General features: G+C 43.4%; 1 protein-coding gene across 9 annotated transcripts in view; it reads right to left on the reverse strand.

Annotated features, from left to right (window-relative positions):
* Window positions 1-27,998, reverse strand: part of LOC141726929 (ubiquitin-associated protein 2-like) — a 197,520-nt gene that overhangs the window by 48,575 nt on the left and 120,947 nt on the right. For 6 of the 9 annotated variants that reach the window (XM_074532024.1, XM_074532029.1, XM_074532028.1 and 3 more), the window contains 6 exons: window positions 27,863-27,902; window positions 17,205-17,388; window positions 12,833-12,899; window positions 11,351-11,537; window positions 10,011-10,102; window positions 9,046-9,096 (listed from right to left, as the gene is read on the reverse strand). In XM_074532024.1, coding sequence (XP_074388125.1) covers window positions 9,046-9,096; window positions 10,011-10,102; window positions 11,351-11,537; window positions 12,833-12,899; window positions 17,205-17,388; window positions 27,863-27,902 — 621 coding nt within the window. The remainder of the gene's footprint in view (window positions 1-9,045; window positions 9,097-10,010; window positions 10,103-11,350; window positions 11,538-12,832; window positions 12,900-17,204; window positions 17,389-27,862; window positions 27,903-27,998) is intronic. The other 3 variants (XM_074532025.1, XM_074532032.1, XM_074532026.1) reach the window with 2 other exon arrangements.

Below are 27,998 nucleotides of genomic sequence, written 5' to 3' on the forward strand. Positions count from 1 at the left end.
TAATTGTAGGAAGAATCATGAGAAACTGTGTTAGAAGTTTGAGGGGGGCCACGAGGAGCCCATGCTTGGATGAAATCTATGTATACAATAGAACAATATAAGTTTAATAATTAACATGAAAGTTATATAATGATAGAATATAAAAACATGTTCATTCCGAACCCATGTTGGAGTCAGATTTGGGTTTGTACCCCTGACACCCAGAGCTCTTCAATAAAAGCACCTACATATAATCATTCTCGTGATTATGTGTTTCTGAACGCTAACAACACTGTGTATTATCACCTCTGTGGCAGCTATATGCATCATCACGCTGGGTACCTTATGACATCCATCTTTGCCACATCCATTCTGGAAAAATGAACCTGACTTCCCTCTGATTTGCACATTAATGAAGAATGAACTTTCATAAACCAGAACAAGTGCAGTGGTGATGGAATCAGAACTGGCTTCAACATGCAACAATCCAACACTATTCACCATCTTTTCTGCCTGAAAGACTGTTAGGACAGATGGACCCCAAAGTCATGGACTAAATTAACTCAATGAACTTTTATAGGGATGTTTCATAGACTAAGGGAATGATATCTGTCTGTATAGCTATCAAAAAATAGGAAAGGTGATGGGATATTGGGAAGTGTGGGACCTGGTATGATGCAAATGGTATGGAATAAGAGGTAGATACTGTCCTGGTTTCATCTGGGATACAGTTAATTTTTTCTTAGTAGTTGGTACAGTGCTGTGCTTTGGATTTAATATAAGAACAGTGTTGATAACACACTGATGGTTTGGTTGTTGCTAAGTGGTGCTTACCCTGAGTCAAGGGCTTTTCAGTGTCTCATGTTCTGCCAGTGGGCAGATGCACAAAAAGCTGTGAGGGAGCATAGCCAGGGCAGGTGACCCAAACTGACCAAAGGGATATTTCATACCACAGAACATCATGCCCAGTATATAATCTGGGGGAGTTACCACAGTCCAGTGGAATTTTGTCTGGTGTACTAATTCCAAACCTCCATTTAGGCCTGGAATTAATGCCTTCTTGTTTGCCATCTGTGCCTGTTGTGGTGGTTTATCTTATGGGAACTTCCCTCTTTGACAGTATTTTGAGACAAGTAAACCGCTTTTAGTCCTGACAGTGCTCAAGTGCCCAGAGCTACCCCCTCAAATGATGTCTGGACTTGGAGAGCCCCTGAGATTGCCAAGAAATATGTATTTTACAAATCATCCAAAATGTAAAAAAATTATGTATTGACACAAAGATGACAAATATACCAAAATGAAAAAATAAACAAATCACAACCAACACTGGCATATTTCATAAGGAAAAGAGACTTGGGCAGGAAGGGAAATTCAGTGGAACACAATAGGCATCAGAGCTCACTTGGGAGGGAAAGGAGAAATCACAAAAAACCACCAGCAGTAAAACTGCCCCACATGTTGCTATCCCAACACTTTCACATCCCCCACTGAACCACTACAGCCAACCTGCTCCCAACACACCACTACCCTCCCCAAGCACAGCCACTCCACCAATGCACTTCCTGAAGACCACCACAGCCAACAGCAAAAACTGAAAACCACAGCGGGAAACCTGTTGCCCTCAGAAAGCAAGGAAAGGAAAGCCATGACACCACATAAAGCTGCTCACATGGCAGCACCCAAAGCATAGCACCAACCCACATCACCACCAAGCCTGACCAGGCTCACACACCCAGCACTCACAGCCTCACCTAGGCTGTGCTCACAGACCTACAGCCTTGCCTGTGATATGGTACCCTGGTGCTCCTGCCAGGCCTCACCATCACCCGTGTCTCTGCAACACCACCTTCCCCTGGGACAGCCTCCAGCTCCTTCAGGCCATGGCTCCTAGCATGCCACAGCCCTGCCACCACCAGCAGGCACCCTTTCTCTTCCCCAAAATCCTCCTCCACACCTACAGTAACTGCTGCTACCACACTCTGCATCCTCCAGAAACTCTTCACCATCCTCAGGACCCCAAACAGCCCTGCCCACCACCACTGGGATGGCAAGATATGGCATCACGTCCAGCACCACATCCAGCAGCTTGAGCAGTATGTGCCAGCCAGTGGCATACTCTTTGAAGGCAAAAGGCCCTGCAACCTGCTGCTCAGCATCAACAAATATTTTGGGTGTGTTATAGATGAATAATGTGATAGTTGGCTCTCACAATTAAGAGATGAATATTATGTATATGTTAAGACAAGTTTTGTAGATATATAGTAATGTTATTGTAATATGTCCTCCCATAGTCTTCTTTCCCCTCCTCCTTGTAATAGCTGCAGTAGTCAAGGCATTTGGGGAGGGCTAGCTTATTACTAGGAGGCACAACATGACAACACCTGACCTCCAATCAAGATGTAAAAACGTGATCTCCACCAATGGATGGCAGAGGAGTTGATTGACAAAACTTTGGAGGGGCTTAGGATATAAAAGGCAGAGCATCCATTTTGTAAACCAGCATATGGCTGCTAGTCATGGAGACTCCCCAGCGTTGTAATTTTTCCTTATTCAGTCTTTGTTGTATTTTTTTGTTAAGGTTTAATAAACCTTTGAAATTTTAAAAGTGAGTGCTGTTTCTCACAGGTGCATCCAGGACTTCCTCTGCACCCACCATCACAGACCCTATGCCTGAGACCACATCTGCCTAGAAGCTCACACCTGCTTCCATCTCCTCAACCACACCCATATCATGTGTGATTAGCCCAACTGCCCTGACCAACACGCAGAGCTCCACCCATGCCACCATCACCGCTTCTGGACCACTGCCCCATTCCCATCCCTATCCTCCCACCTCCACAATCAGTGGCTAGATCCACCACAAGAACAGTCATGGACCCTGAGCCTCCACTGACTACTCATTTATTCTATTTAATTTGACAAGAGTGTTTAACTATTTATTAATTTATTTATTTGACAGAAGATAAAGACCTGTAGCAAAAAAGCATGTTGGTGCCTCTTGTCTCAGGAGCACAGTGACAACAAGCCTTTGGGGTAGGGAGAAGTGACCTCCACTCAACACCAACTCCAAACAGAGCTCTGCAGTTCCCATGCTCCACAACCTTGTGCACTCTTTGTTTTGGCATCTCCCCAAGAATGATATTTCCTCAACTTCTTTGGAAAACCTCTGCCAGGGTTTAGCCATCATCATCAAAATAATCTCTTCAGCCTGTATCTTCTCAACATTTTCCACCTTCCATCCCAGTTTAGACTGACTAATGATTAGCACTGGAGTCCTCAGTAAAAGGAAGGCATGGACTTGTTGGAGAGTTGGAGTTGTTCAGCCTGGAGAAGAGAAGGCTCCAGGGGAAACCTTATTGTGGCCTTTCAGTACTTAAAGGGGTTTTATAAGACAGATGGGGACAGACTTTTTAATAAGGCCTGTTGCAATAGGACAAGAGGTAATGATTTTAAACTAAAAGAGGGTAAATTCAAACTAGATATAAGGAATACTTTTTTTATGATGAGGATGGTAAAACACTGGCACAGGTTGGCCAGAGAGGTGGTGGATGCCCCATCCCTGGAAACATTCAAGGCCAGGTTGGATGGGACTCTGAGCAACCTGATCTAGTTGAAGATGTCCCTGCTCATTGCTGAGAGGGTTTGTCAGAAACGGAATGTTATAATTTATGGCTTAAACATTTTCATTAAGGACTTTTGCCTATTATAGCAAAACTGTACAAAAGCTGCAGAGAAAAACACCAAAACACTGAATGAAGCCCTGGACTGTTTGTTGATGGAGATAAGATAAAGTAACTTCGGAGAAGAATACATTCACAGAGGGATCAAGCTTAGCACCTTCAGGGTGGAGAGCACAGTCCTGGGACTAACAGCTGCCAGGCTTGCACAGACTCTCACACCAAAGGGTGTGGGGGAGGAAGAGAGGTTTTGGGTGTGTAATGAAGTCTCTGGTTCAGAGCAGTGAACACCCATCCTCCACTGTGCGGAGGACCTCAACTGTGGGGCCCCTTCATCCCAGGAAAAGCTGCATCCACAAGGATGCAGATGGGGTGTCATGGCCCATCAAAGGCCCCACCACAAAGGGGTCTCCAGACCCTGCACCAGAGCACTGCAGCCTGATGCAACAGATCCACAGTGTTGCAAGAGACAGTGTCAAACTTGTCCTCCCCAGGGGAGGCAGGTGGGCATTCCCACCTGGCCCAAACATATATTAATCCATGGGATTCTATACTTTGTGGGGGCAGTGGGCAGTGGGGGACTCTCACCACCAAGAAGACCAGATGGATGGGAACAACAAGATGTTGTTGGGACCCCCAGAAGGGTGACATGTTTCTATTTAACCCCTGTTATAGATGAGTAAATGGTTGGCTCTCACAATTAAGGGATGAACATTATATGTATGCTAAAAGAAGTTTTATAAATGTATAGTTATGTTACTGCAATGTGGTCCCCCTAGTAGGTGTTATCGTGGGATGGTCTTGGTAATCTGGACATTTGGGAAGGTTGGCTTGTTACTATGGCAGCACCTGACCTCCAGTCAGAATGTAAGAAAGTGACATCTACCACTGGACAGCAAGGAAGGAGTTGACTGACAAGGCTCTAAGAGGGGCTAGAGATATAAAAGGCAAAGCGCCCATCTTGAAGAGGAGCCAGCCATGTGGTAGGCAACCACGAGAGAGGCTCCCAGGCCTATTTTTCCTTATTTAGTCCTTTTGTTTTGTTTTTATTAAGGTTTAATAAACTTTTAAAATTTTTAAACTGAGCAGTCATTTCTCACACCACTGTCACTCTCTCCTTGTCCCCCCATGCACAACTCCTTTTCTCTTTTCTCTTCTCTTTTCTTTTCTTTTCTTTTCTTTTCTTTTCTTTTCTTTTCTTTTCTTTTCTTTTCTTTTCTTTTCTTTTCTTTTCTTTTCTTTTTTCTCTTTGCCTCTTTTACTATAAAATAAAATATATCAAGTTTTTTTTTGCACCAACATCTAACCTCATTTGATTTTAATAATGTTTTTTGGCTATATTTTGAACCTTTCTGGGTCCGATCCGTTTTAGTCACAAAGACTTAGTTTCCTTCGGTCTTTTGTGTTAAACTGGTTTGTAACAGGGATTGAACTAGATGACCTTAAAAGATCCCTTTCAACCCAACCCATTCTATGATTACATGAAGGAGAGACACAGCAGAGATCTCTTTGACTCGGCTGAATTCAGCTACTCATGCCACTTCAGGCACTTTTCATGCCAACTGTCTCATTGTCTTGATTGAAAACACCTTGCAGCATGAGCAATTCTCAGGCAACATAGACAAGGTCCAGCCATGGACCTCCAACACCAGTGTATCTCCTGCAGGGACGGTGTTGGAAAATATACCAGGTTTAAATTTTTTTTATTTTTAAAGTTTAGTCAGGTTTGTTTGCCTCTGTCCCAGGGGAAGGGAATGAAAGTTTCTTCCCAAGGTGTTTTTCTACCAGGTGTGGCAGGACTTCCTCCCCCCTCCTCTCTCTACCACAGATGGCAGGTACAGATGGGAGAGAGAACCCAGGTGGGTCAAAGGCCCAGCAAGGGGTCATCTCATGGTGCCAAAAGGTCTGCAGCCTGGCCAAGAATCAACATCATGATATGGAGAGCAGACGTGGGAAGAGATAAAAGAAAAATAAATATCATTGACTGAAGACACTTCTCTTTATGACTATAAAAGTCACACAGATTATCACGGAGGTAGAAGCCTCTGTTGAAAACAGAGTTCGCTCCTTAGAATTTTTAAAAGTTTAATAATAATAGGATAAAAGAAGGACAATATTTCCAGCACTGGGGTGCTTTTGAAAAACTGCCAAAGAGCACCGGAAAAAACTTAAAATCATGTTCTCTATATACATTGCTGGAGTTACATGCATATTCATTAGCTTATACATTATTTAAACATTCCTGAGAGCTTTTGATATTGCAGGGGCTCTTCTTGGTTTCCCATCCTGGCTTATCTGTATGACACCCTGAGATCAAGTCAATAAATTTTATTCCTTCCCATTATTTCATCCCTGTTGTTTCACACTTTTCAGATAAGAGGAGTTATCAAACTCATTCCCAACCTCCTCTGGTGCTCTGTCTTGTGTCAGTGTTATCTTATTACTTGGAGAGGTCAGTCAGTGGATGCCCTTACACTGTTAGTGTAAGAGATGCTCTCTCTAAGTGTGAGAGATGCTACTCACTTCCAAAAATGTAGAAAGGTTTATTAAACCTTATCAAAAATACAACAGAAGACTGAATAGAGAAATCATTATGGTGCCAGGAGCAAAGGATTTTTCCTACCATGTGCTCGTCTACACAATGGAGGTTTTGCCTTTTAACCCTTTTGGCCCTCATAAAGTTTTGTCCATCAACTCTTTCTTCTCTGTCCAGTGGTGGAGTTTACTTCCTTAAATCTTATTTGGAGGTCAGGTGTTGACATAGTGACAAGCCGACCCTCCCAAATGTCCCAAACCCAGGCAGTCCCCTGATAACAACACAAGGGGGTACAACATAACTGTTAATCTATAAAGCTTTTCTTAACATATATACATGATATTTGCCTTTTAATTGTGAGAGTCAATCATCGCATTACTCATCTATCGCATTAGTTACACAAAAGCTTTTTCACATTTGTCCTGGGGTGACGTTATGATGCTTGTATCCCCATTCATCTGTTCTGTGCCTTTAAGACCGGCTCTGAAGAGTGGAAGTTTTGTTTGGGTTTCTCTTATCAGGGACACAGAGACAAGCAGTACATAGGGCTGTTTTTCACTTCTTGCTTCAGCGTGCTGCTTTGCTTGCTCTCTTTTCTGCTCTTGCTTCTGCTCTGCTTTGGCCTCTGCTTATTAGCTAGTTCTAGCTAAACAGTCCACATCCCTTCCTGGACTGTTTCTCCTCTCCTGTTTCTGTGACCATCTCGAACCTGCTCCGGACTGGGACCCGGGAACACCGTTCGGCTGCAGCAGCTGGCCCAGCGCCGGAGGGACTGAGAGCAGAGCAACCACCCCCAAAAGAGACTTTCTGATTTTGTCATCTTTCTCAGAGCCGTGTCATCTGGTATTGTTCATTTTGTGTGCTGGGGGGTGCTGTGCCTGTGAAATAAACAGGTTCTTTCCACCTCTCTCCAAGGAATTTTTTCCCGAACCGGTTGGGCGGAGGGGCCGTGTGGGTTTTGCTTTCTGGAGGGGCCCTCCTTTGCAGATTCTTTAACAAATTTGCCCTAAACCAGGACAACATTACAGCTTGCAACTAGTCCTTGTATAGAGAAAACTCTCTGGTCATCCTGTCCATCTCTTGCCTTAGTTTCAAAGTTCAAGGGGCCCTTCTTATCTCTTCAGCTTGGAAATTGCATTCCTTTTTCCTTGACTGAGGCAGTTTTTGTGAGGGCAGCAAAGCTAACAGACTAAACAAGTTCATGTATGTTAGCAAACTACAGACTTAATAATTCAAAGTGGCACATTTCACCTAAATCTGAAATGGATTTCTACTCTGTTAAATTTCCACTCTGTTTCAGGTCCTTTTTTCTTATTGTCCTTTATTAAACTTTTTAAATTTTCACAGGAGAGTGAACGCTTTTTTCACATTTGACAATAGCTCTCGTAGAAGCAAAATGTGATCCTTGCTTTTGGAGGGGACCTTGAAACTTCAGAAAGTGAAACCACCACCTCCTTCTCCTCCTACTAGAGCTCTAACTAGATAAGTTGGTTCAGCTCCATCTTCAGAAGACTCTTGGATATCCCTCCTCTTGGGGCACAGGGGCTCAAGGTCATCCCAAATGCAAGAACTTTGGCTTACAAAGTCTTATAGGGGGCATTTTGTTCTTTGCTCCCCAGCCATCTCAGGCAAAAAGGTAGAGAAAGCACAATACTGCGGTTACAGGCACACACTCATGGGACCACAGCCAGGGACTCAACCCAGCAGGAGTAGGAGCAATATATATATCCAAAGGAAAAGCCTTTCTTATCCCCAAGAGCTTCAGACATAGGAGCTGGGGCAGCTGTATCCAGGAACACATCCAACAATCAAGTGCCTACACCCAGAGCCACTTCCTCAGAAGCTGCCGCCTCCTCAGAAGCTCCTGCCACAACTGCAGCAATCACTGCTTTCCCCCTCAAGGCCCTCGGTCCAGGAGGGGACTGACCAGGTTCTTCCAAACCACATTTCACAACCCTTCCAATTGGGAAAAGATCAGCTAATATGAAAACAAAGGCAATAAACAAGGGAAAGGGAAAGAGACCACTGAAATGGAGGTTTTGGGGGTTCGCTTAAGTTAGCAATATGAATTAAGCATTTAAATTTTAGCTTGTAGAATTGTGTGTTGAATTTTAACCTTTTACTTAAGAAACCTCTGCCATGGTACAAATGCAAATTTCTGAAGCTTCTTGCATAAAGAACAATACAGGAAGAAGACCATGGGATGCAAAGAACACAGATAAAGGGGCTCCTCTGTCTCCAAGGTCATCAAGACAGACAGACATACTCAGATAAGCACCAAGGGACCAAAAGCACATGCGCAAAGGAGAAAAGTTCAATCATGAGGAAGACCACAATCTTTGGCCTCAGAGACCACCAAAGACCCCTGTGCAACCACCACAGCAAACAATGCATGCCCAGAAGGATGTGGATCTAATTATTATGCGAGGCAAGGACAGGCAGGGCCAGGGGTTGAATATGCATCGAAAGGTTGTGCAGTGTAATGTATATGAAACACCTTTGTGAATAAAGATGTGGCTCAGACCAGGGCTCGGGGCACAAGTTTTCACAAGAGTTATCTCGCTTGTGCCAGGCGCTGAGATTACATACCCACTTCATAACTACATCCGATTGTGGAGTCTATTTATTCCGCGTATCACTTCACAAGCACAGAACACATTTGCTTCTGTTTGCAAATTGACAGTTTGACTGCATCAATTTATACAACATAGAAAACTGGATGATTAAAAAAACAGAATATAGAACATAGAGATAAGCTCTCAGTCACTATCAAATGAATTAATTTGTGTTGCACAAATGATCAACACTGAAGATAACTTCTTTAAAACTAAATAAAGCAAGCCATTTACTTACCATTGGCAGCCTGGGTTGAAGCATCTGGAGATCATCATAACCATAAATCTGCTTAAAGACAGATAGAAAATAAAACATTATAACACATTTCTCTGATGATGTTCAATTTGGGGCTCTGTTTAAACAGTTTGACCTAGGCCCAGTCTATTTTAGAGATGTACAAATATATGTCACATTATGCTATCATGGTGCACTGTAGCATTTTAAGGCTAGTAGAGCAAAGTTTAAAATGGCTTTTCACTCTGATGTTGCTTCCTTGTGACAGCAGTATTCTGAGAATATTACTGTTGCATGTTCAATATGGTTTTTGCAGATGCAGCATTCATGAAATTGTTTAAAATCTACAGGGCATTCAGAATTGGGAGTAAGAGCAACAGTCTTCCTTGCTGTAATAATTACTTCTGAAAATAGCAGAATTTAAGATTCTATTACTAGACCACAAAGCAACCTATGGCATCCCTCTCGCATTCAGTGTAATATAGAAGAATTACTAGAATTAAGTTTCTGATTCAAAAAACAGATAACCAAAAATATGTTCACCCTGGTCAGACACGAAAAAGTTACATGCGATCTATTTAAGTATGACAGACAGGATACATATGGCACATTTCGACTATTACTCTACATGATTACTATTACATTACTACATAATACTATCTAGTCCAGTAATACAAATCTAAATGGATCTAATTTTATTCAAAGCGCCTAAAACCTGATAACACTGAAAACCACAGCAACGTGCATGTTTACCTACAACAGCAGCCAGATCAGGTCTGTACCAACACTTATACAGTTTACTATCAACAGTAAACCCTCACTGAATACATTTAGCATTCTTCAGCATTTGGAACAAAAATTCCAGGTGGAACATGTGCCAACAGAAATGCATTGGCATAGACAACAGCAGGTCTGTAGGGCTCACTTGCACCAAGGCTTAATCAATCAAGGACAAACAAATTGCTTACTGGGTAGGCAGGCAGAAGTCCTCCAGGTCCCACAATATACTGGTTATGCAACAAGGGTGATAAACCTTGAGGCAGATTTGGGGGAGCTTTGCCTATAGAATTAAAATACAGGCACTTTAACAAGTCTTTAGAAAAGAAAAGGTTTCAGCATTGAGACAAGATAGCTCACAAGTCCTGGCAGCTGCACTGTCTTAGTTTGTAAAAGCAGAATGACACAGAAGAATTTTGTGCTGGTTGATGAAAATGCTCACAATAGCCTAGAGAGTTTAACCATGCCTCAAGGAAGGGAAATCATAGGCTACTTAAGACTGAAAAGACTCCCATCAGAGAACAGTCTAATTTTGTTATTTACTCTGTCCAAGAGAAATACAATAATTACTGGAAAGTCTCCTTTCCTTGGTCCCCTCCCGAAGGCAAAATTCAGGCATTGTTTTCAGTCTAAGAGCAAATTATCTCCTTTAATTTTCTGCTCTGTCAACACATTGCCACTTATCACCAGCAACAGACTGGAAAGCACTAAATGTTGCCAGCATACTGTGGGTGACTTACTGCACCTGGGAAAAGCAAAGAGGAAATTGAAACAGCTTCAATTGCCTACATGAAGCAGAGCTAGGAAGCAGAAAAGTAAAAAAAATCACTTTGACCAGTCATCAGAAACTTTATTTACAAGCTATGGAAATGAGAAATTCTTCTGTAACTAAGTTTGATCTCAGTATTTAAATCATTCACTTCCCTCCCTAGGATTTCCTTTTAGCAGTTCAGGCTAATTAGAAAAGAAAGAGAATTTAGTATTGCTTTCATTTCAGTGCAAGAAGCCTCCCAACCTTCCCTCTGTGGTTCCTTTTTCTGAAGTGCTATTTTCTGTGGAATGACCCAGACATCAGACACTTTTTTCCTTTCTCTAGATGTGGCAATAGGGAAGTGGCATATGATAATGAGGACACTGCAGTATATTTTGACACTGCCAAATAAATTCAAGTCACAGAGAAGACTGAAATTAAAGCTAATGTGAACTCACAGCAAAGAGCTGATTAAAACCTGGAATACAAACAGGGTCAATCTCCTAGTCCAAAACTTCCCAAGTCAGAATTACTCTGGTTTCTATTTACAAAGCTCTTTGGGGATGGAATATGTTACATAAATGCCACATTATGTCCTAACAAATATCTCAAATACACAAACCCAGGTAATTTTATTTTATAACTCAGAAAATAAAGCATGCTGAAAATGCTAGTCAAGTGTGGATTTCTTAGCGCTGCTATGGCTGGCAAGATGCTCAACTGACAGCCCTGCTGATCGAAGTCCTCTGTCTCTCCACATAAACTGTTAATATTGCAAACCTGAAGACATTAAGGGAGCTGCCCGTGTGGTAGCAGACACACTGGTAACACTCAGGCCAAGGCTAGCTGTAGTGTTCATACTGCTTGCCATGCTGACAACCGAAGAGGTGGTGCTAGTGGCTGAGGTTGAAGCAGTTGAAAAAGTTGTTGAAGGCTGAAGTGAAGTTGTGTTCTCAACACTAGTGTGCTAGAAAGGAGACAAAAAGATTGAGGATAACAGAGCAAATGAGGCACAGTGAAAGATGGGGGGGGAAACAAAACTAAAAATCAAGCCCAACAATCTTTTAAGTAACAGCAGCACATGTAAAAAATAATGCATTATCTATGTATCAGGCAAGCAATTGAGTCGCATGCTTGTGATTTTTAAGCATTCAAAGAAAATTATTACATGAGACAAATTCAAACTGCTATATCATCACAAAATTATACCACAGTAACTCAAATGTCACTCCCTTGCATTATTTCTTGCCCTTTTTGCTTGTATACTCCTTTAAGCTAGGATTTGTTATGTTAAATAAACTATATTCTTCCAAAAGACAGGACACTGCTACTGTGATTTCCTCAGTGCATTTGTGGAATTTAAAAGATTAAAACTGTAGTGCCCCACAACAGAGTCAATGTGGTAAACTGAAACACAAACAAAATGTATTACAGGAACACATGAAGATAAAGGAGTTCCTGGTTTGAATCCAGCACAATACAGTACTTTAGCTGTAAGCTGATCACACCTGCAAAACAGTGTCATCAACACACAGAAACCAAAAAGAACTCTGACAGCAAAAAATGAGTACATTTTGATAAGTGTGATTTTTAATTTACATATACAACAGGGGTGGAGCATTACAAACCAAAATTCAAGCATAAAGAAAAGCAGTAACCTATCTGCACACCTCAAATGGGATTGTAGAGACAGAACAAGGCAGTGTCTGTCTGACTTTCATTTGTGCAACCTCATCTAGAGCACTGTGTTCACTACCATTTGCCTTGTTATCTCTAATACATTAAATACAAAGGTGACAACAATGTCACATGGTAAACTCTAAAATCATCTGTCCTGAAGCATTTGTCATGACATGTACCACTCCATCACCTGCACTTTGCCAGCTAATCTCTCCAGTGGAGTCTGTGAAGGGTCCACATTTTAGAGCAGTTTCAGACAGCCACATCTAAAGTTTTATTTCTTTTTTAAACACATTTTTATAAGAAATTCTTTCTATATTCCATCTCTCCTTGCTGGCACAAAAATTTCCTCTACAGTTGTGTGACTGGCAAGTCTCTGTAACAGCTTGTCCTGATCGAGTACAAATCACAAGTGGTAAAGACTTTTTTTTACCACTAGAGAGCTGGCAGTCCTCCTTCCCTGAGATAAAGCTCTTGTTTCATTAATTAGCATACTGGAACACACTGAACTAAGAGAGGGTCTTAATCATCAGATAAACTGACTATATGCCAAATATCTGTGGAAATGCAAATAGGACTTACCACATGTGATGTGCTTGAAGACAACACTGAGGCAGAGGAGAGGCCGCTCTGATGATTGGAAAGGGAGCTAAAAAGGAATTGCAAAGAGTTAAGGTTATAGATGAGTACTATAATAGTTGGCTCTCACAATTAAGGGATAGATATTATGCAGATGTTAAAATGTATACTGATGTTACTGTAATATGTCCTCCCATAGTAGTCTTTCCCCTCCCCCTTGTAATAGCCTCAGTAGCCAGGGAATTTAGAGAAGGCCAGATTATTACTAAGGCACAGCATAACAACACCTGCCATCCAATCAAAATATAAGAAGGTAATCTCCACCAATGGACATCAGAGAATGAGTTGACTGACAAAACTTAGGGAGGGGCTAAGAATATAAAAGGCAGAGCATCCATTTTGTAGATGAGCATGTGGCTGATAGTTACGGTGGCTCCCAGTGCTGTATTTTTTCCTTATTTAGTCCTTTTGTTGTATTTTTCTTAAAGTTTAATAAACCTTTAAAATTTTAAAAGTGAGCAGTCATTTCTCACAGTTAATAAAATTATTTTTTCCTAAAACATTTTAAATATATATATATATATATATATATATATACACACACATACATATATACAAATAGAGTAGGTAGTAGAATATTAGTTAAAGAATAAAAATTGTAGCTATGTGTATACACATATACACACAGTAGGATAATAAAAAAAAATTGTCTGTAGAAATGTGTATATATATACACACACCCCCTACATTTTCCCTTTAACTAATATCCTACTATGGTTTAATTTAAAAAATGAAGTACAGAAACAACTATTACTAACAAGAAACATCTAAAACACCATTCATTTATAACTATCAAATTACTCTATTTTTAGAAAAAAATAACTGCTGGTTCAGGAATTATGTAAAGTCCAAAACCAGAAGAACACTCACAGAAACACATGGCTTGTTTCTCATTCTTTCCATAAGCAACTGTTGCATTTGGTGAGATAGTGCTTTGGTTTGAGTCATTATGGTATTTCTCACATAACCTGTATAACATTAGTTCAACCAATTAGACCTGCAGGGTATTTTCCCCATAACTCTACCAAAGGCCCCAAGGAACTATCAAAAGACAGGGCTCACAAAAAAAAAAAAACAACCAACAAATGAAGAGCATCTGTGAAAGCCCAAAAGTTAGCCTTACTACTATAGAATCTGTCAATTTAATCAAGGCAAATTAATACCACTACACCCTACCAAAACCAATTTCCTCTTTGAAAAGATGAAACAGAACTATTAGTTCTGTTTTATACATACACTGTAAAATATGAAAATAAAGAAACCCCTGATTAAAAACATTTGCAATAGCTTTGCTTTAGAAAGCAACTCTGCTTTAGCACCATCTTTTTTCCTAACTGACAAGGCCTGTGAACTACTGGCACTAACAGCAGCACTGACATACATCTGTAATCCAAAGATCTCCCTGAAAAGTGACTGAAATGGTTTTTTAAACATTTACAGTGACAGAAGTTATACCTTACATTCAAGGTCAAGAACATAACTTACAGCACAATAAACAAATTGAACACTGACAAAGCAAAGATATAAAAACTATGTATGGTTTGGTGCTCAAAAATAACCTCCTCATTTGAAATCAGAAGCAAGAGAGATCCTAACCATAACAAATATTTTAGTGTTCTCTATGGAAATAGTCACAAGAAAATACAGTAGTTTTCATAGCAAAGTTGCAGGCTAAATTATATGCCCTAATTAAAGGGCAAACACTTGTGGCAGCTCTTTTGAGGTGCGGGACCAGAATAAATGTTGGCAGTTCCATAGATTAATTTTACTTTGACTCTAAAACTGTTCTCTGCCTGCAGAAATTACAATGACACCACTTCAAGCAGCAAGGAAAAAACCAGTTCAGTCGTACATACATTTTTAAACCACTCCCTTGCCCACTCTCCCCAGCTCTTCTAAAAGCCTTAATTCACTATCTGACCTATGGTAGAGACAGACAAGAACCACCAGCACAACCAAGCCAGACATGCTTGGAATTCAAGAATCATCTTTCATGGTGCTTTGTATCTGACTAACAGCATCAATCCTCCAACTAAAATTTCTACCAATGTACACAGCTTTTCAACAAACAAATGTGGGGATATATTTTCAACGTGAATGAATTAATTATTGTTGTTTGACACATTTACCATTTTATTCAACACAAAACACTAGTGTATTAAGAGACTATGTCCTAGCTGTCTAACAGAAAAAAGTCTGTGATAGCCCATAAAATTAGTTTCTTATATTAACAAATACAGTACAAAGGTGAGTAATAAAACATAACCAGCACAGCCTCGGGATATCACCTGTCTAAGGACAAAGCTCAAGTAACAGGCACTAAAATATCAGACAGACAGTGTGAATGAGCTAAGCTGTGCTAAATGCACTTCCAGAGACACTAATCTGACATTTCAAAGTGTCTGAAGGAAATGTTTTAGAAAAAGGCACACACTGTCCCTGTGGAACCATTCCTATTTTCTAATTTTAAGAAATACAAATATAAATGAAAACACAATATTTCAAAATTAGCCAGGAAGTAAATTGTTAGGGAATAATTTCAAACCTACGACACTAAACAATCAGCAAGCACTGCAGAAAAAGTAGGAAAAACAAACTAGGGGAATCAATTTAGCTGACATGACTGAAGTAACAGCTACTTGAAACACTAAGTTGTTTATAAACCACTGTCCTGGGTAAACCAAAATGTTATTGTATTCCATATCTATCTGTGCCCAACATTGTTACTGTCTCTTTAAGACGCTGCAGCAGGAAAACAACCATGCAAGGGCTGGGAGGTGCCCAGGTTTTTTGAGGTTGAGGCACTCAGGCAGAACTCTCTCTTGCCTCATGGCTCTGGCTTTTTTCCCTTTGTTCTTGCAGGGAGATAGAGCCAAGGCACCAGTGGGCAGAGGCTCTCTTTTGGGTTTCTTTTGTTTTTTTCCTAGAGGGTTGCCTCAGGTAGTTTGTTTTTTTTTCTGAGAGGCAAATTGAGTGCCTGCCTACAGCTGCGGCATTGCAACAAGAAGAACAGAACAGCCCCGCTCCATACAATCGCCTCAGCCCACGAGCAGTGCCCAGTGGAAATTGGAAGGCACAGAGTCCAAGTTGCCCCAGCTGGCTGCCTTGCCATCTTCTGCCAAGAGGAAGGCAAAGTCTCTTCCACGAGTTCTAGCCCTTGACCAAGTTCCAGCTGCCAGAGTGTGCCAGTCACCTTCACCAATGGAGCTGCTGCTGCCACTGGAGAGAAAAGAGGGAGGAGGGCTGCTGCCATCTTGATCTTTCCACACATGCTTGTCTGTGGAGGGTGCCATCTTGGGGGAGGGGTTACTCTGCCATTTTTAAATTTCTCCTTGTTCCCAGGGAGTCTGTGAGATTCCAGCAATTTTGTAACTAGTGACTATTACTGTTATTATGTTTGCCTGTTTCTGTTTTTTTTTTTAGTAAACTGTTATTTTTTCACTTATATCTACTCATATTTGTGAGAAATGACCTGTCACTTTTAAAATTTTAAAGGTTTATTAAACCTTAACAAAATACAACAAAGGACTGAATAAGGAAAAAGGACAGTGCACTGGGAGTGTGTGACCATCTGCCAGGAGCTTGTCTACAAAATGGCTGCTCCGCCTTTTATATCCCTGGGGGTTGCATCAGGCAACCTTGGCCTCTCCTAAAGTCTGTCAGTCAACTCTTCTTTGCCATCCATTGGAGGAGACTACTTTCTTGTAACTTGATTGGAGGTGAGGTGTTGTCATGCTGCAACAAGCTTTTCCCATTCCAAACTGCCCCATGCAAGGGGCACATGTACATGCCCTCCCTCCACGTCTCGGACAACCCTGACAACCCAGGTTGTCTGGTGGCAACAATACAGAGGGGGGGAAAGGGGACTATGGGGAGAACAGAGGATGTCTAAACAACAAACTACAATACCATAACTATACATCAATAAAACTTCTCTTAACATAGATACAATGTTCATCCCTTAATTGTGAGAGCCAATCATCCCATTACTCATATATAACAATATTCCTATCTCCTTATTGGTGGAAAGTGATTGGTTAAAACTAAAGGGGAGGTAACTTATTTCAGTGTCCACCTCATAACTTGTCTTAAACCAAGACAACCGTGGGCAGCAGCTGCTCTATCATTAAGAGGCAGCCCAGAGCTCATACTTTGTAACCAGAAACATCCTAGCCTCTTCTGAATCTCTCTCCTAATTCTAGCTAATGTCAGAAAAAGAGACCCTGGTAACTGACAGCCTCATACACAATCACCCTTATGTCTGTCCTTTCCTGACAATTGAACCCCTTTCCATTTATCACAACTCCTACTGCACCTGCTTAACTGTGAGAGTGAGCTGCTGGCCAGATCACTGGACTGAGGCAAGCTGGGCAAAGTTCCTGCATGCTGCAATGCTGAAGGCAGAAGTGAAGCAGTAGTGGACACCATGCTGGGCAGAGAACCAGCAGAAGGTAGTGAGGGAGAAGGTTCTGTCTTAAGCACAGGAACTGATGAAGTAGCTGCAACAAATTAAAAAGAGACATTCAAAGACAAATTCCAGCATACTTGACATATTAGCCTGGATTCAGGAACACAACAGGGTTCTCCCCTTGGTTTACAAAAATCTGACCAGTAAGAACCAATAACAGTATCAAGAATCAGGCTATTAATGAAAATTAGACAGCAACATAACTATCATTTTTTCCCTTTAGGCTCTTCACCTACAGTAGATTTATAATTTTCAATGCTACGTGTGTAGCAAACTAGTCTTCTGCACTTAAACTCCCACTATCTGGATTACTACCTTTTGCTAATGTCCTGGGGTGACGTTATGATGCTTGTATATCCCCATTCATCTGTTCTGTGCCTTTAAGACCGGCACTGAAGAGTGGAAGTTTTGTTTGGGTTTCTCTTATCAGGACACAGAGACAAGCAGTAGACAGAGCTGTTTTTTTTTACTTCCAGCTTTGGGCTTGCTGCTTTTGCTTGTTGCTTTTGCTTGCTCTCTTTTTTCTGCTCTTGCTTCTGCTCTGCTTTCTGCCTCTGCTTATTAGCTAGTTCTAGCTAAACAGTCCACATTGCTTCCTGGACTGTTTCTCCTCTCCTGTTCCTGTGACCATCTCGAACCTGCTCCGGACTGGGACCCGGGAACACCAAGGGTTCGGCTGCAGCGGCTGGCCCAGCGCCGGAGGGACTGAGAACAGAGCAACCACCCCCGAAAGAGACTTTCTGATTTTGCCATCTTTCTCAGAGCGGTGTCATCGGGTATTGTTCATTTTGTGTGCTGGGGGGTGCGGGGCCAGTCAAATAAACAGGTTCTTTCCACCTCTCTCCGAGGAATTTTTTCCCGAACCGGTTGGGGGGAGGGGCCGTGTGGGTTTCGCTTTCTGGAGGGGCCCTCCTTTGCAGATTCTTTAACAAATTTGCCCTAAACCAGGACAAATCTTTGGCGCCCAACGTGGGGCAAGAGAGAGAGAGAGTGGAAAAACCCTGTTTTGACTGCATTTTGGCTGCTATTACTCTGTGTTCGTTTAAATCAGCTAATAGCCATGCTTTTTGGATTCATAATGTCTGTTGGGGTGAAGGTTTGCATGCATTTCTGGTCCCTAGGGTTTTTTGAGATTTTAATACCTCTCTGGTCCCTAGGCTTATTTTCCTATCCAGAAATAGCTTTAGTATTGCCCCTAAAACGTAGTTTTTACATCAGAGGGGCTGTGACCAGAATAGCTATCCTGCTGGGTTTGGTGGCAATAATGTGCAAGAAGTTTATAAACATGCTGGGGTCTGCTCCAGATATGAATGGTTCATGGCTATGGTTATGCATCCAGTTTGTCGCAGGAGGAGCAGGAGGGAATGAGGTTTTTCAGCCTCTGCTTTCCTCCTTCTCCTATGAATCAGTTGCATCACTAGTGAAGGATGTTCAGTTTCCCCTCAATGTTAAAGAAACCATCTTCCTGGTATTCAATCTGGTAACCTTCCTCTATACAGCCTGCTGCTTCTCTAGAATGAGGGCTGAGATTTCTAGACGGGCTGATGAGACCCCTGACTCAGGAGTAAACCCTGGTGTGGAAAATCCTAAGTGGTGTGGGAAATGGGAGGATATGGGCCAAATCCTGAAGGAATTCTCTGACCCTATAGTGTGGGATTTTCCCCATGAACAAATTCAGAACCCAGCTGAGGTGGGGAAATATCGGAAAGAGAAGTACCAGGATGAGCCTAAGGAGAGGAAGGTCATTGCAGTGAGCTGGGCCCTGGCATATGCTTATCGCACACTGCTAGATACTCTAGGGCAGCAGACAGAGGCAGGGGGGCAGGGAGATAAATCAGCAACTGTCCCGGTGACTCAGGCTGCAGCTAACACTCCAGGCTCGAAGCCAGCAGCTAAACCCATGGCTGTTGCCACTAGCACGAGAAGTGGGAAATGCACAGCCAAGACCAATCGACCAGTGGACGATGATGATGATGATGATGATGCAGGAGAAGGAACCTCAGTGCCTCCTGACGTAAAGTCAGGAGTCAAAGCAGCAGGTGCAAGATCAGATGCCAATACTGAGTCCTTCTCCCTGAAGGACCTTCGTGGCCTACGGAAGGATTACACTCGAAGGTCTGATGAATCCATAATTAGTTGGCTGGTCCGTCTCTGGGATGCTGCAGGCGAGGCTACCGTTTTGGATGGCACTGAAGCCAGGCATTTGGGATCCCTGTCACAGGATACTGTCATAGACCAAGGAATGATGAGGGGGGCTAACTCTCACAGCCTCTGGGAACGGGTCCTAAGAAGTGTGGCAGAAAGATACCTGTGTGCAGACGATCTCTATATGCAGCAGACTCAGTGGAAGACAATAGAGCAAGGGATCCAACGCCTGAGAGAAATGGCCGTGGCTGAGATTATCTTCTCAGATGATGTAACAACTAGGAACCCAGACTTAGTACCATGCACGTCTGTGATGTGGCGAAAACTCGTACGACTCGGGCCACAAGAATATGCTTCTGCCTTAGCCATCATGAAGAGGGATGAGAGGGGTGAGACTGTGCTTGACATGGCAAGGAAGCTCCGAGCATATGCAGATGCTGTACATGGCCCGACACATGCCAGAATCGCAGCGGTAGAAACACGTCTGCAGAACTTAGAGGATAAGATAGAGGAGAACCATAAGAAGCTTAGAGAGGAGATTAACCAAACCATGACAAAGACCTTCTCCAAATTTCAGCAGTACAGATCCGAGGTTCCGGTATCCAAGGCAGATGTTTCCAAGATGGTGAGAGAAGATACACCCCACGAGCTGAGCTGTGGTTTTACCTGCGTGATTGTGGGGAAAACATGAGAAGGTGGGATAGGAAACCTACCGCTGTTTTAGCACGACGGGTGTGTGAACTGAAGGAAGCCACCAGGAGGAAAGCAGCTCCAGTTGCCCGTAGCCGAACGGCCAGGTATGATGATGATGACATGTCTGATCCCCTCGAAGGAACATCCAAAACATACACCCAGGGAAATAATGATAACCAGGCTTAGAGGGGCCCTGCCTCCAGCCAGGTAGAGGCCAGGGAAAATCGTGTCTTCTGGTCTGTGTGGATTCGTTGGCCTGGCACATCGGAACCACAAGAGTACAAAGCTTTGGTCGATACTGGTGCGCAGTGCACGTTAATCCCATCAAGACATGTGGGGACAGAGTCTGTTTCTATTGCTGGTGTGACAGGGGGATCCCAGGATTTCACTTTGGTGGAAGCTGATGTGAGCCTAACGGGAAATGAGTGGAAGAAGCATCCTATTGTGACTGGCCCAGAGGCCCCATGTATTTTGGGCACAGACTACCTTCGAAGTGGGTACTTCAAAGACCCAAAAGGACTCAGATGGGCATTTGGAATAGCTGCTGTAGAGACAGAGGGCATCCAGCAATTGAACACCTTGCCTGGGTTGTCTGAGAATCCATCTGCAGTAGGATGCCTGACGGGAGAAGAGCAACGAGTGCCAATTGCCACTTCCATAGTGCATCGACGGCAGTATAGAACCACTCGAGATGCTGTGATCCCCATCCATAAGATGATCCGAGAGCTGGAGAGCCAAGGGGTGGTCAGCAAGACCCACTCACCCTTCAACAGCCCCATTTGGCCTGTGCGAAAATCTGAAGGAGAATGGAGATTGACTGTGGACTATCGTGCATTGAATGAAGTGACTCCACCACTGAGTGCTGCCGTGCCAGACATATTAGAGCTCCAGTATGAGCTTGAGTCCAAGGCAGCAAGGTGGTACGCCACTATAGACATAGCCAATGCATTTTTCTCCATTCCTCTGGCAGCAGAATGCAGGCCTCAGTTTGCCTTCACATGGAGGGGAGTGCAGTACACCTGGAACCGATTGCCCCAGGGGTGGAAGCACAGCCCCACCATCTGCCACGGACTGATCCAGACTGCACTGGAAAAGGGTGAGGCTCCAGAACATCTGCAGTATATTGATGACATCATTGTGTGGGGGAACACAGCTGCGGAAGTGTTCGAGAAAGGGAAGGAAATTATCCAGATCCTCCTGGGAGCTGGTTTCGCCATTAAAAAGAGCAAAGTAAAGGGACCAGCTGGTGTGATTCAATTCCTGGGAGTGAAGTGGCAAGATGGACGGCGTCAGATTCCTACAGACGTCATCAACAAGATCACAGCAATGTCTCCACCCACCAATAAGAAAGAGACACAAGCTTTCTTGGGTGCAATAGGTTTTTGGAGGATGCATATTCCTGAGTACAGTCAGATCGTGAGCCCTCTCTACCTGGTCACCCGCAAGAAGAACAATTTCCAGTGGGGCCCTGAGCAGCAACAGGCCTTTGTCCAGATCAAGCAGGAGATTGCTCATGCAGTAGCCCTTGGCCCAGTCAGGACAGGACCAGAGGTGAAGAATGTGCTCTACTCTGCAGCTGGGAACCATGGCTTGTCCTGGAGCCTTTGGCAGAAGGTGCCTGAGGAGACTCGGGGTCGACCACTGGGATTTTGGAGTCGAAGCTACAGAGGGGCTGAAGCCAACTATACTCCAACAGAGAAAGAAATCCTGGCTGCCTATGAAGGAGTCCAGGCTGCTTTGGAGGTAATAGGCACTGAAGCACAACTCCTCCTGGCACCCCGACTACCGGTGCTGGGGTGGATGTTCAAAGGCAAGGTTCCTTCCACTCACCATGCCACCAGTGCTACATGGAGCAAGTGGATTGCTCTCATCACTCAGCGCGCCCGTATAGGTAAACTGAATCGCCCTGGGATTTTGGAGGTCATTACAAATTGGCCCGAAGGTGAGAATTTTGGTGTCACAGATGAAGAGGAACAAGAACCAGTGACACGTGCTGAAGAGGCTCCTCCCTATAACCAACTGCCAACAGAGGAAACACCCTACGCTCTTTTCACTGACGGTTCCTGTCGCATCGTAGGGATGAACCGGAAGTGGAAAGCAGCCGTATGGAGCCCCACACGACAGGTTGCACAAGCTACCGAAGGAGAAGGTGGATCAAGCCAATTTGCTGAACTCAAAGCTGTTCAACTGGCCCTAGACATTGCTGAGAGAGAGAAGTGGCCAAAGCTCTACCTCTACACTGATTCATGGATGGTAGCCAATGCTCTGTGGGGATGGCTGGAGAGGTGGAAAAAGGCTAACGGGAAGCGTAGAGGGAAACCAATTTGGGCTGCTGGTGAGTGGAAAAACATTGCTACCAGGGTAGGGAGGCTACCTGTGAAAGTCCGCCATGTAGATGCCCATGTACCCAAGAGTAGGGCCACCGAGGAGCACCAAAACAATGAGCAGGTAGACCAAGCTGCAAAGATAGGGGTGTCCAAAATAGACCTAGATTGGGAACATAAGGGAGAGTTATTCCTAGCTCGATGGGCCCATGATGCCTCAGGCCACCAGGGCAGAGATGCCACCTATAAGTGGGCACGAGACCGAGGGGTGGATCTAACCATGGACAGTATTTCTCAGGTTATCCATGACTGTGAGACGTGTGCTGCCATCAAGCAGGCCAAGCGACTGAAGCCCCTCTGGTACGGTGGGCGGTGGTCCAAGTACAAGTATGGGGAGGCCTGGCAGATTGACTACATCACACTGCCCCAGACACGCCAGGGCAAGCGCTACGTGCTGACCATGGTGGAGGCCACCACTGGATGGTTGGAAACCTACCCTGTGTCTCATGCTACAGCCCGGAACACCATCCTGGGCCTGGAAAAGCAAGTTCTGTGGAGACATGGCACCCCTGAGAGGATCGAGTCAGACAATGGGACTCATTTCAAGAACAGCCTTATCAACACCTGGGCTAGGGAACATGGCATTGAGTGGGTGTACCATATCCCCTACCATGCACCAGCTGCAGGGAAAGTGGAGAGGTACAATGGACTACTAAAAACCCAGTTGAAAGCTTTGGGTGGGGGATCTTTCAAGAATTGGGAGCAGCATCTGGCAAAAGCCACCTGGTTAGTTAACACCCGAGGTTCCACCAACCGAGCAGGTCCTGACCAGTCTGAGTCCCTGAATGTAATAGAAGGGGACAAAGTCCCAGTGGTACATATCAGAGGTTTGTTAGGGAAGACTGTGTGGATCAATTCTGCCTCGAGTACAGACAAACCCATTCGTGGGGTTGTCTTTGCTCAGGGACCAGGTTGCACGTGGTGGATAATGCAAAGAGATGGAACAACACAATGTGTACCTCAGGGAGATCTGATTGTGGGGTAAGAATGATGTGCAATATCACTGTTCATTGGATGTTACTGCCATTGTCTGTACATTAAACCATACAGACATGAGATAGAAGGAAATGTGTAAGAGTTGAAGGTCTGGGCAAGTGGAAGATGGAGAAGGAAATGTGTAAGTGTCGAAGGTCTGAGCAAGTGATAGATGGAGCTTTAAGTGACTAAAGTGAAAAGGGGGAATCCTGCAGCTCTGTAATATAGGGCCTGGATTCAGTGGTCCAGTGTGGGGATGTGATGAAGGCATGATGGGTATTGCTTGTAATTTTGGGGGAACAGATAGAAATTTTGTATGAATAATGCATGATGTGTTGTATGTTGATGATATGGGGATAAGGGGTGGAATGTCCTGGGGTGACGTTATGATGCTTGTATATCCCCATTCATCTGTTCTGTGCCTTTAAGACCGGCACTGAAGAGTGGAAGTTTTGTTTGGGTTTCTCTTATCAGGACACAGAGACAAGCAGTAGACAGAGCTTTTTTTTTTTTACTTCCAGCTTTGGGCTTGCTGCTTTTGCTTGCTCTCTTGTTCTGTTCTTGCTTCTGCTCTGCTTTCTGCCTCTGCTTATTAGCTAGTTCTAGCTAAACAGTCCACATTGCTTCCTGGACTGTTTCTCCTCTCCTGTTCCTGTGACCATCTCGAACCTGCTCCGGACTGGGACCCGGGAACACCAAGGGTTCGGCTGCAGCGGCTGGCCCAGCGCCGGAGGGACTGAGAACAGAGCAACCACCCCCAAAAGAGACTTTCTGATTTTGCCATCTTTCTCAGAGCGGTGTCATCGGGTATTGTTCATTTTGTGTGCTGGGGGGTGCGGGGCCAGTCAAATAAACAGGTTCTTTCCACCTCTCTCCGAGGAATTTTTTCCCGAACCGGTTGGGGGGAGGGGCTGTGTGGGTTTCGCTTTCTGGAGGGGCCCTCCTTTGCAGATTCTTTAACAAATTTGCCCTAAACCAGTACAGCTCACAAGTGAATCCTCACTTTAAAATTCCTTGCATTTGGTTCCACAAAGAGAAGTAATTTGTGCTGTACAAATCTGCTTTTACCTACAGCTCTGCTTCTTCATTGCAACCTACACAGCACCACTGATGTTTAATACCTGGATTGCTGGAGTACAAAGGCACATACAACACATCAGTTCAGAGAACTGAGTCAAATGTTTAATGCAGTAGAATAAAAGAAGCTGTGATAAAAGGCCACAACTGGGTACAGCATTAAGCACTTTTGATGGCTAAAGAGTTGCCAAATATTGGCAACACTGAACAACTCTACTGCCCAACAGAATACCCAGCTGTTTCTACACTTATCTCTTGTTCTCTGAAGATAATACACAGAATTAGAGGCACTCATTCACCAATAAAAGCAAAAGAGAGTTGATCCCTGCCTTCTGCTGGACCATGCTTCCATACCATATCAGAGACTACTAGCCAGTGGATCATCACTAACTTGCAATGCATGTAAAGACAATCTTAGAACGGTCACAAAAGAAAATTCACATATACACTCAGAAGGTACACATCACAGTTTGTTCAAGTTACTGGTTTGCTTTCCTCACTAAATGACTCAAGTCGGGTTACTGGATTGCTATACAAACAGAAATCAAGAAGCCTTGGCCTTGGCAATAAGCATGAGGATAACTGACAACAGAGAAGGAAATTCTATAGATCAGGTTCAAGGCCATTTAAGGAACCTGAAATCCATGGGATCTAAAGAGACACATCTGTGGGTCTGGAGGGAACTGGCAGAGGAAGTGGCTAAGCCACTATCCATCATATTTGAGAAGTTGTGGCAGTCCAGTGAAGTTCCCACTGACTGAAAAAGGGGAATGTGGTGGATGAGAGAAGAGTGACTGGCATAATCTACCTGGACTTGTGCAAAGCATTTGACACTGTCCCACACAACATCATTGTCTCTAAACTGGAGAGATGAATTTGGTGGGTGCACCACGCAGTGCATAAGGAGTTGGCTGGATGGTTGCACTCAAAGAGTTGCAGTTAAGGGCTCCATGTCCAAGTGGAGACTAGTGATGAGTGGTGTTCCTCAGGGACTGGTGTTGGGACCAGTGCTGTTTAACATCTTTGTCAGTGACATGGACGGGGGGATTGAGTGCACCCTCAGCAAGTTTCCTGAAGAGATCAAGCTGTGTGGTGCGGTCAACATGCTGGAAGGAAGGGATGCCATCCAGAGTGACCTTGACAGGTGGGCCTGTGCAAACTTCATGTAGCTCAACAAGTCCAAGTGCGAGGTCCTGCACTTGGGTCAGGGAAATCCCAAGCACAAATACAAGGTGAGGCAAGAATGGATTGAGAACAACCCTGAGGAGAAGGACTTGGGGTCTTGGTGAATGAAAAAATTAATATAAACTAGCAGTGTGCACTTGCAGCCCAGAAATCCAAGTGTATCCTGGTCTGCATCAAAAGCAGTGTGACCAGTAGGTTGAGGGAGGGGATTCTGCCCCTCTACTCTGTGCTCATGAGACCCCCACCTGGAGTACTGTGTCCAGCTCTGGAGGCCCCAACATCGGAAGGTGGACCTGATGGAGTGAGTCCAGAGTAGGGACAAGATGATGATCAGAGGGCTGGAGCACCTCTCCTGTGAATACAGGCTGAGAGAGTTGGGATTGTTCACCCTGAAGAAAAGGCTGCAGGGAGACCTTGTAGCAGCCTTCCAGTACCTAAAGGGATTCCAAGAGAGCTGGAAATGGACTTTTCACAAGGGCATGGAGTGACAGGACAGAGGGGAAATGGCTTTAAACTCAAAGAGGGTAGGTTTAGATTAGATATTAGGAAGAAATTCTTCCCTGTGAGGGTGGTGAGGCACTGGCACAAGTTGCCCAGAGAAGCTGTGGCTGCCTTATCTCTGGAAGTGTTCTGGGCCAGGTTGGATGGGGCTTAGAGCAACCTGGTCTAGTGGAAGGTATCCCTGTCTATGGCAGGGTGTTGGAACTAAAATTGAAATGCCTTCCAACCTAAATCATCCTATGAACTAAGAATATTATCAGCACATGCAGAAGGGAAAAATGTCACTACTTTCAAATGTTAAAAAGAGAAAATACATAACAGTTGGGATTAATGAAATAGATACATGGAAGAAGACTGATTCCACTTTATGTGCTTGAAATACAGAAAAGACCAAAAGTGTTCTCAAAGGGGAACTGGCTCAGAAAAAGGGACTAATAAAGCTGTTACAGAATAATTACTAAAATATTAGGAATTCTCAGATCTTTGTTTTCCATAGCAAAAAAAAAAAAAACAAAAAAACTAAAACAAGTCCTGTAGTGAATTTCATACATTATTCATAAATTCTGTACACAAGAGTAAGAAACTTTTCCACTTGAAAAGTTGTTTTTATATATAACAATCTTTCAAGTGGTAACTCTTTGGGCATACACACTCCTCCTGCTCATTAGAATTTAACTTAGCACTAACAAAACATTGTTTATAGGTTTGAATGCCCAACTTCTTTCTACACAGAAGTATTAAAAAAACAGTCTGCCCTATTAGTGACCTACCTGAAGAGATGCTGAAGAGGAAGACAGACTTAAAGTCTTGGAATTCCAAAAGATGTTAATTCATACTGCTGCCCTTGAAAATTTCCACAGAGCAGCACAGGTCAGAAGATTAATTACTAGAATTTGATTTAATTATTTTAACTCCAGGAACAGAGATGTAGTGATGCTACAAGTAAAATACCACATTAGAACCTGGCCAAGATGAAGATAACAGTAATGCCTGTATCAGAGCCAGTATTATGTTATTCTTACTCCACTGCAAGGGAGCAAGGTACCTGACAGAGGGAGCATGTTAGTCACCCTTATTCCCCATGGGCTTCTAATAGGGCACAAGTAGCACTATACCCAATGAGAGGTGCATTCCAAGAATGTCACTTTGTGTCATTACAGCTAAATGCTATTCACAGCTTCCCAACTGAGAACTGGAAGAATTACTAAAAATTTTTGTATTAATTTTAAATTTTATATTTTTTAAAATTTTCTTCTAATTTTGGCAGATAAATTCAAAAGAAAGCAGCAGCAAATAAGCATCTTTAATTCTAAGACTGCTTAGGTTTGTAGATTTAGTAGAGCTGCTTTCACACTTCAGTTCTAGTCAAGCAGCAAGTAGTATATCCTATGGAAATACATAATAAACTCAAGAGAGTCAGTAATAAAATAGTCAGGGAGAACAATGTAAAACCTTAAACCAGACATCACTGCTACAGTTATGCACACAGCAAGTAGTAAGGAAGGATCAGAAAGTCCTCTGCACAACCAAGCTTAGTAAACTTACTGTCAAGAGTTGCCTGTGTTCTAACACTGTTGTGCCCATTCTGTAAACAAAGAAGAAATGGATAAATAAATTATCAAATAGGTATATTAAATTTTCAGACCAAACCACACATAGAACATGCTTCATGCAAAATTCT

The sequence above is a fragment of the Zonotrichia albicollis genome, chromosome W (assembly GCF_047830755.1).
Source record: "Zonotrichia albicollis isolate bZonAlb1 chromosome W, bZonAlb1.hap1, whole genome shotgun sequence".
In the NCBI taxonomy this organism is placed as follows: domain Eukaryota; kingdom Metazoa; phylum Chordata; class Aves; order Passeriformes; family Passerellidae; genus Zonotrichia; species Zonotrichia albicollis.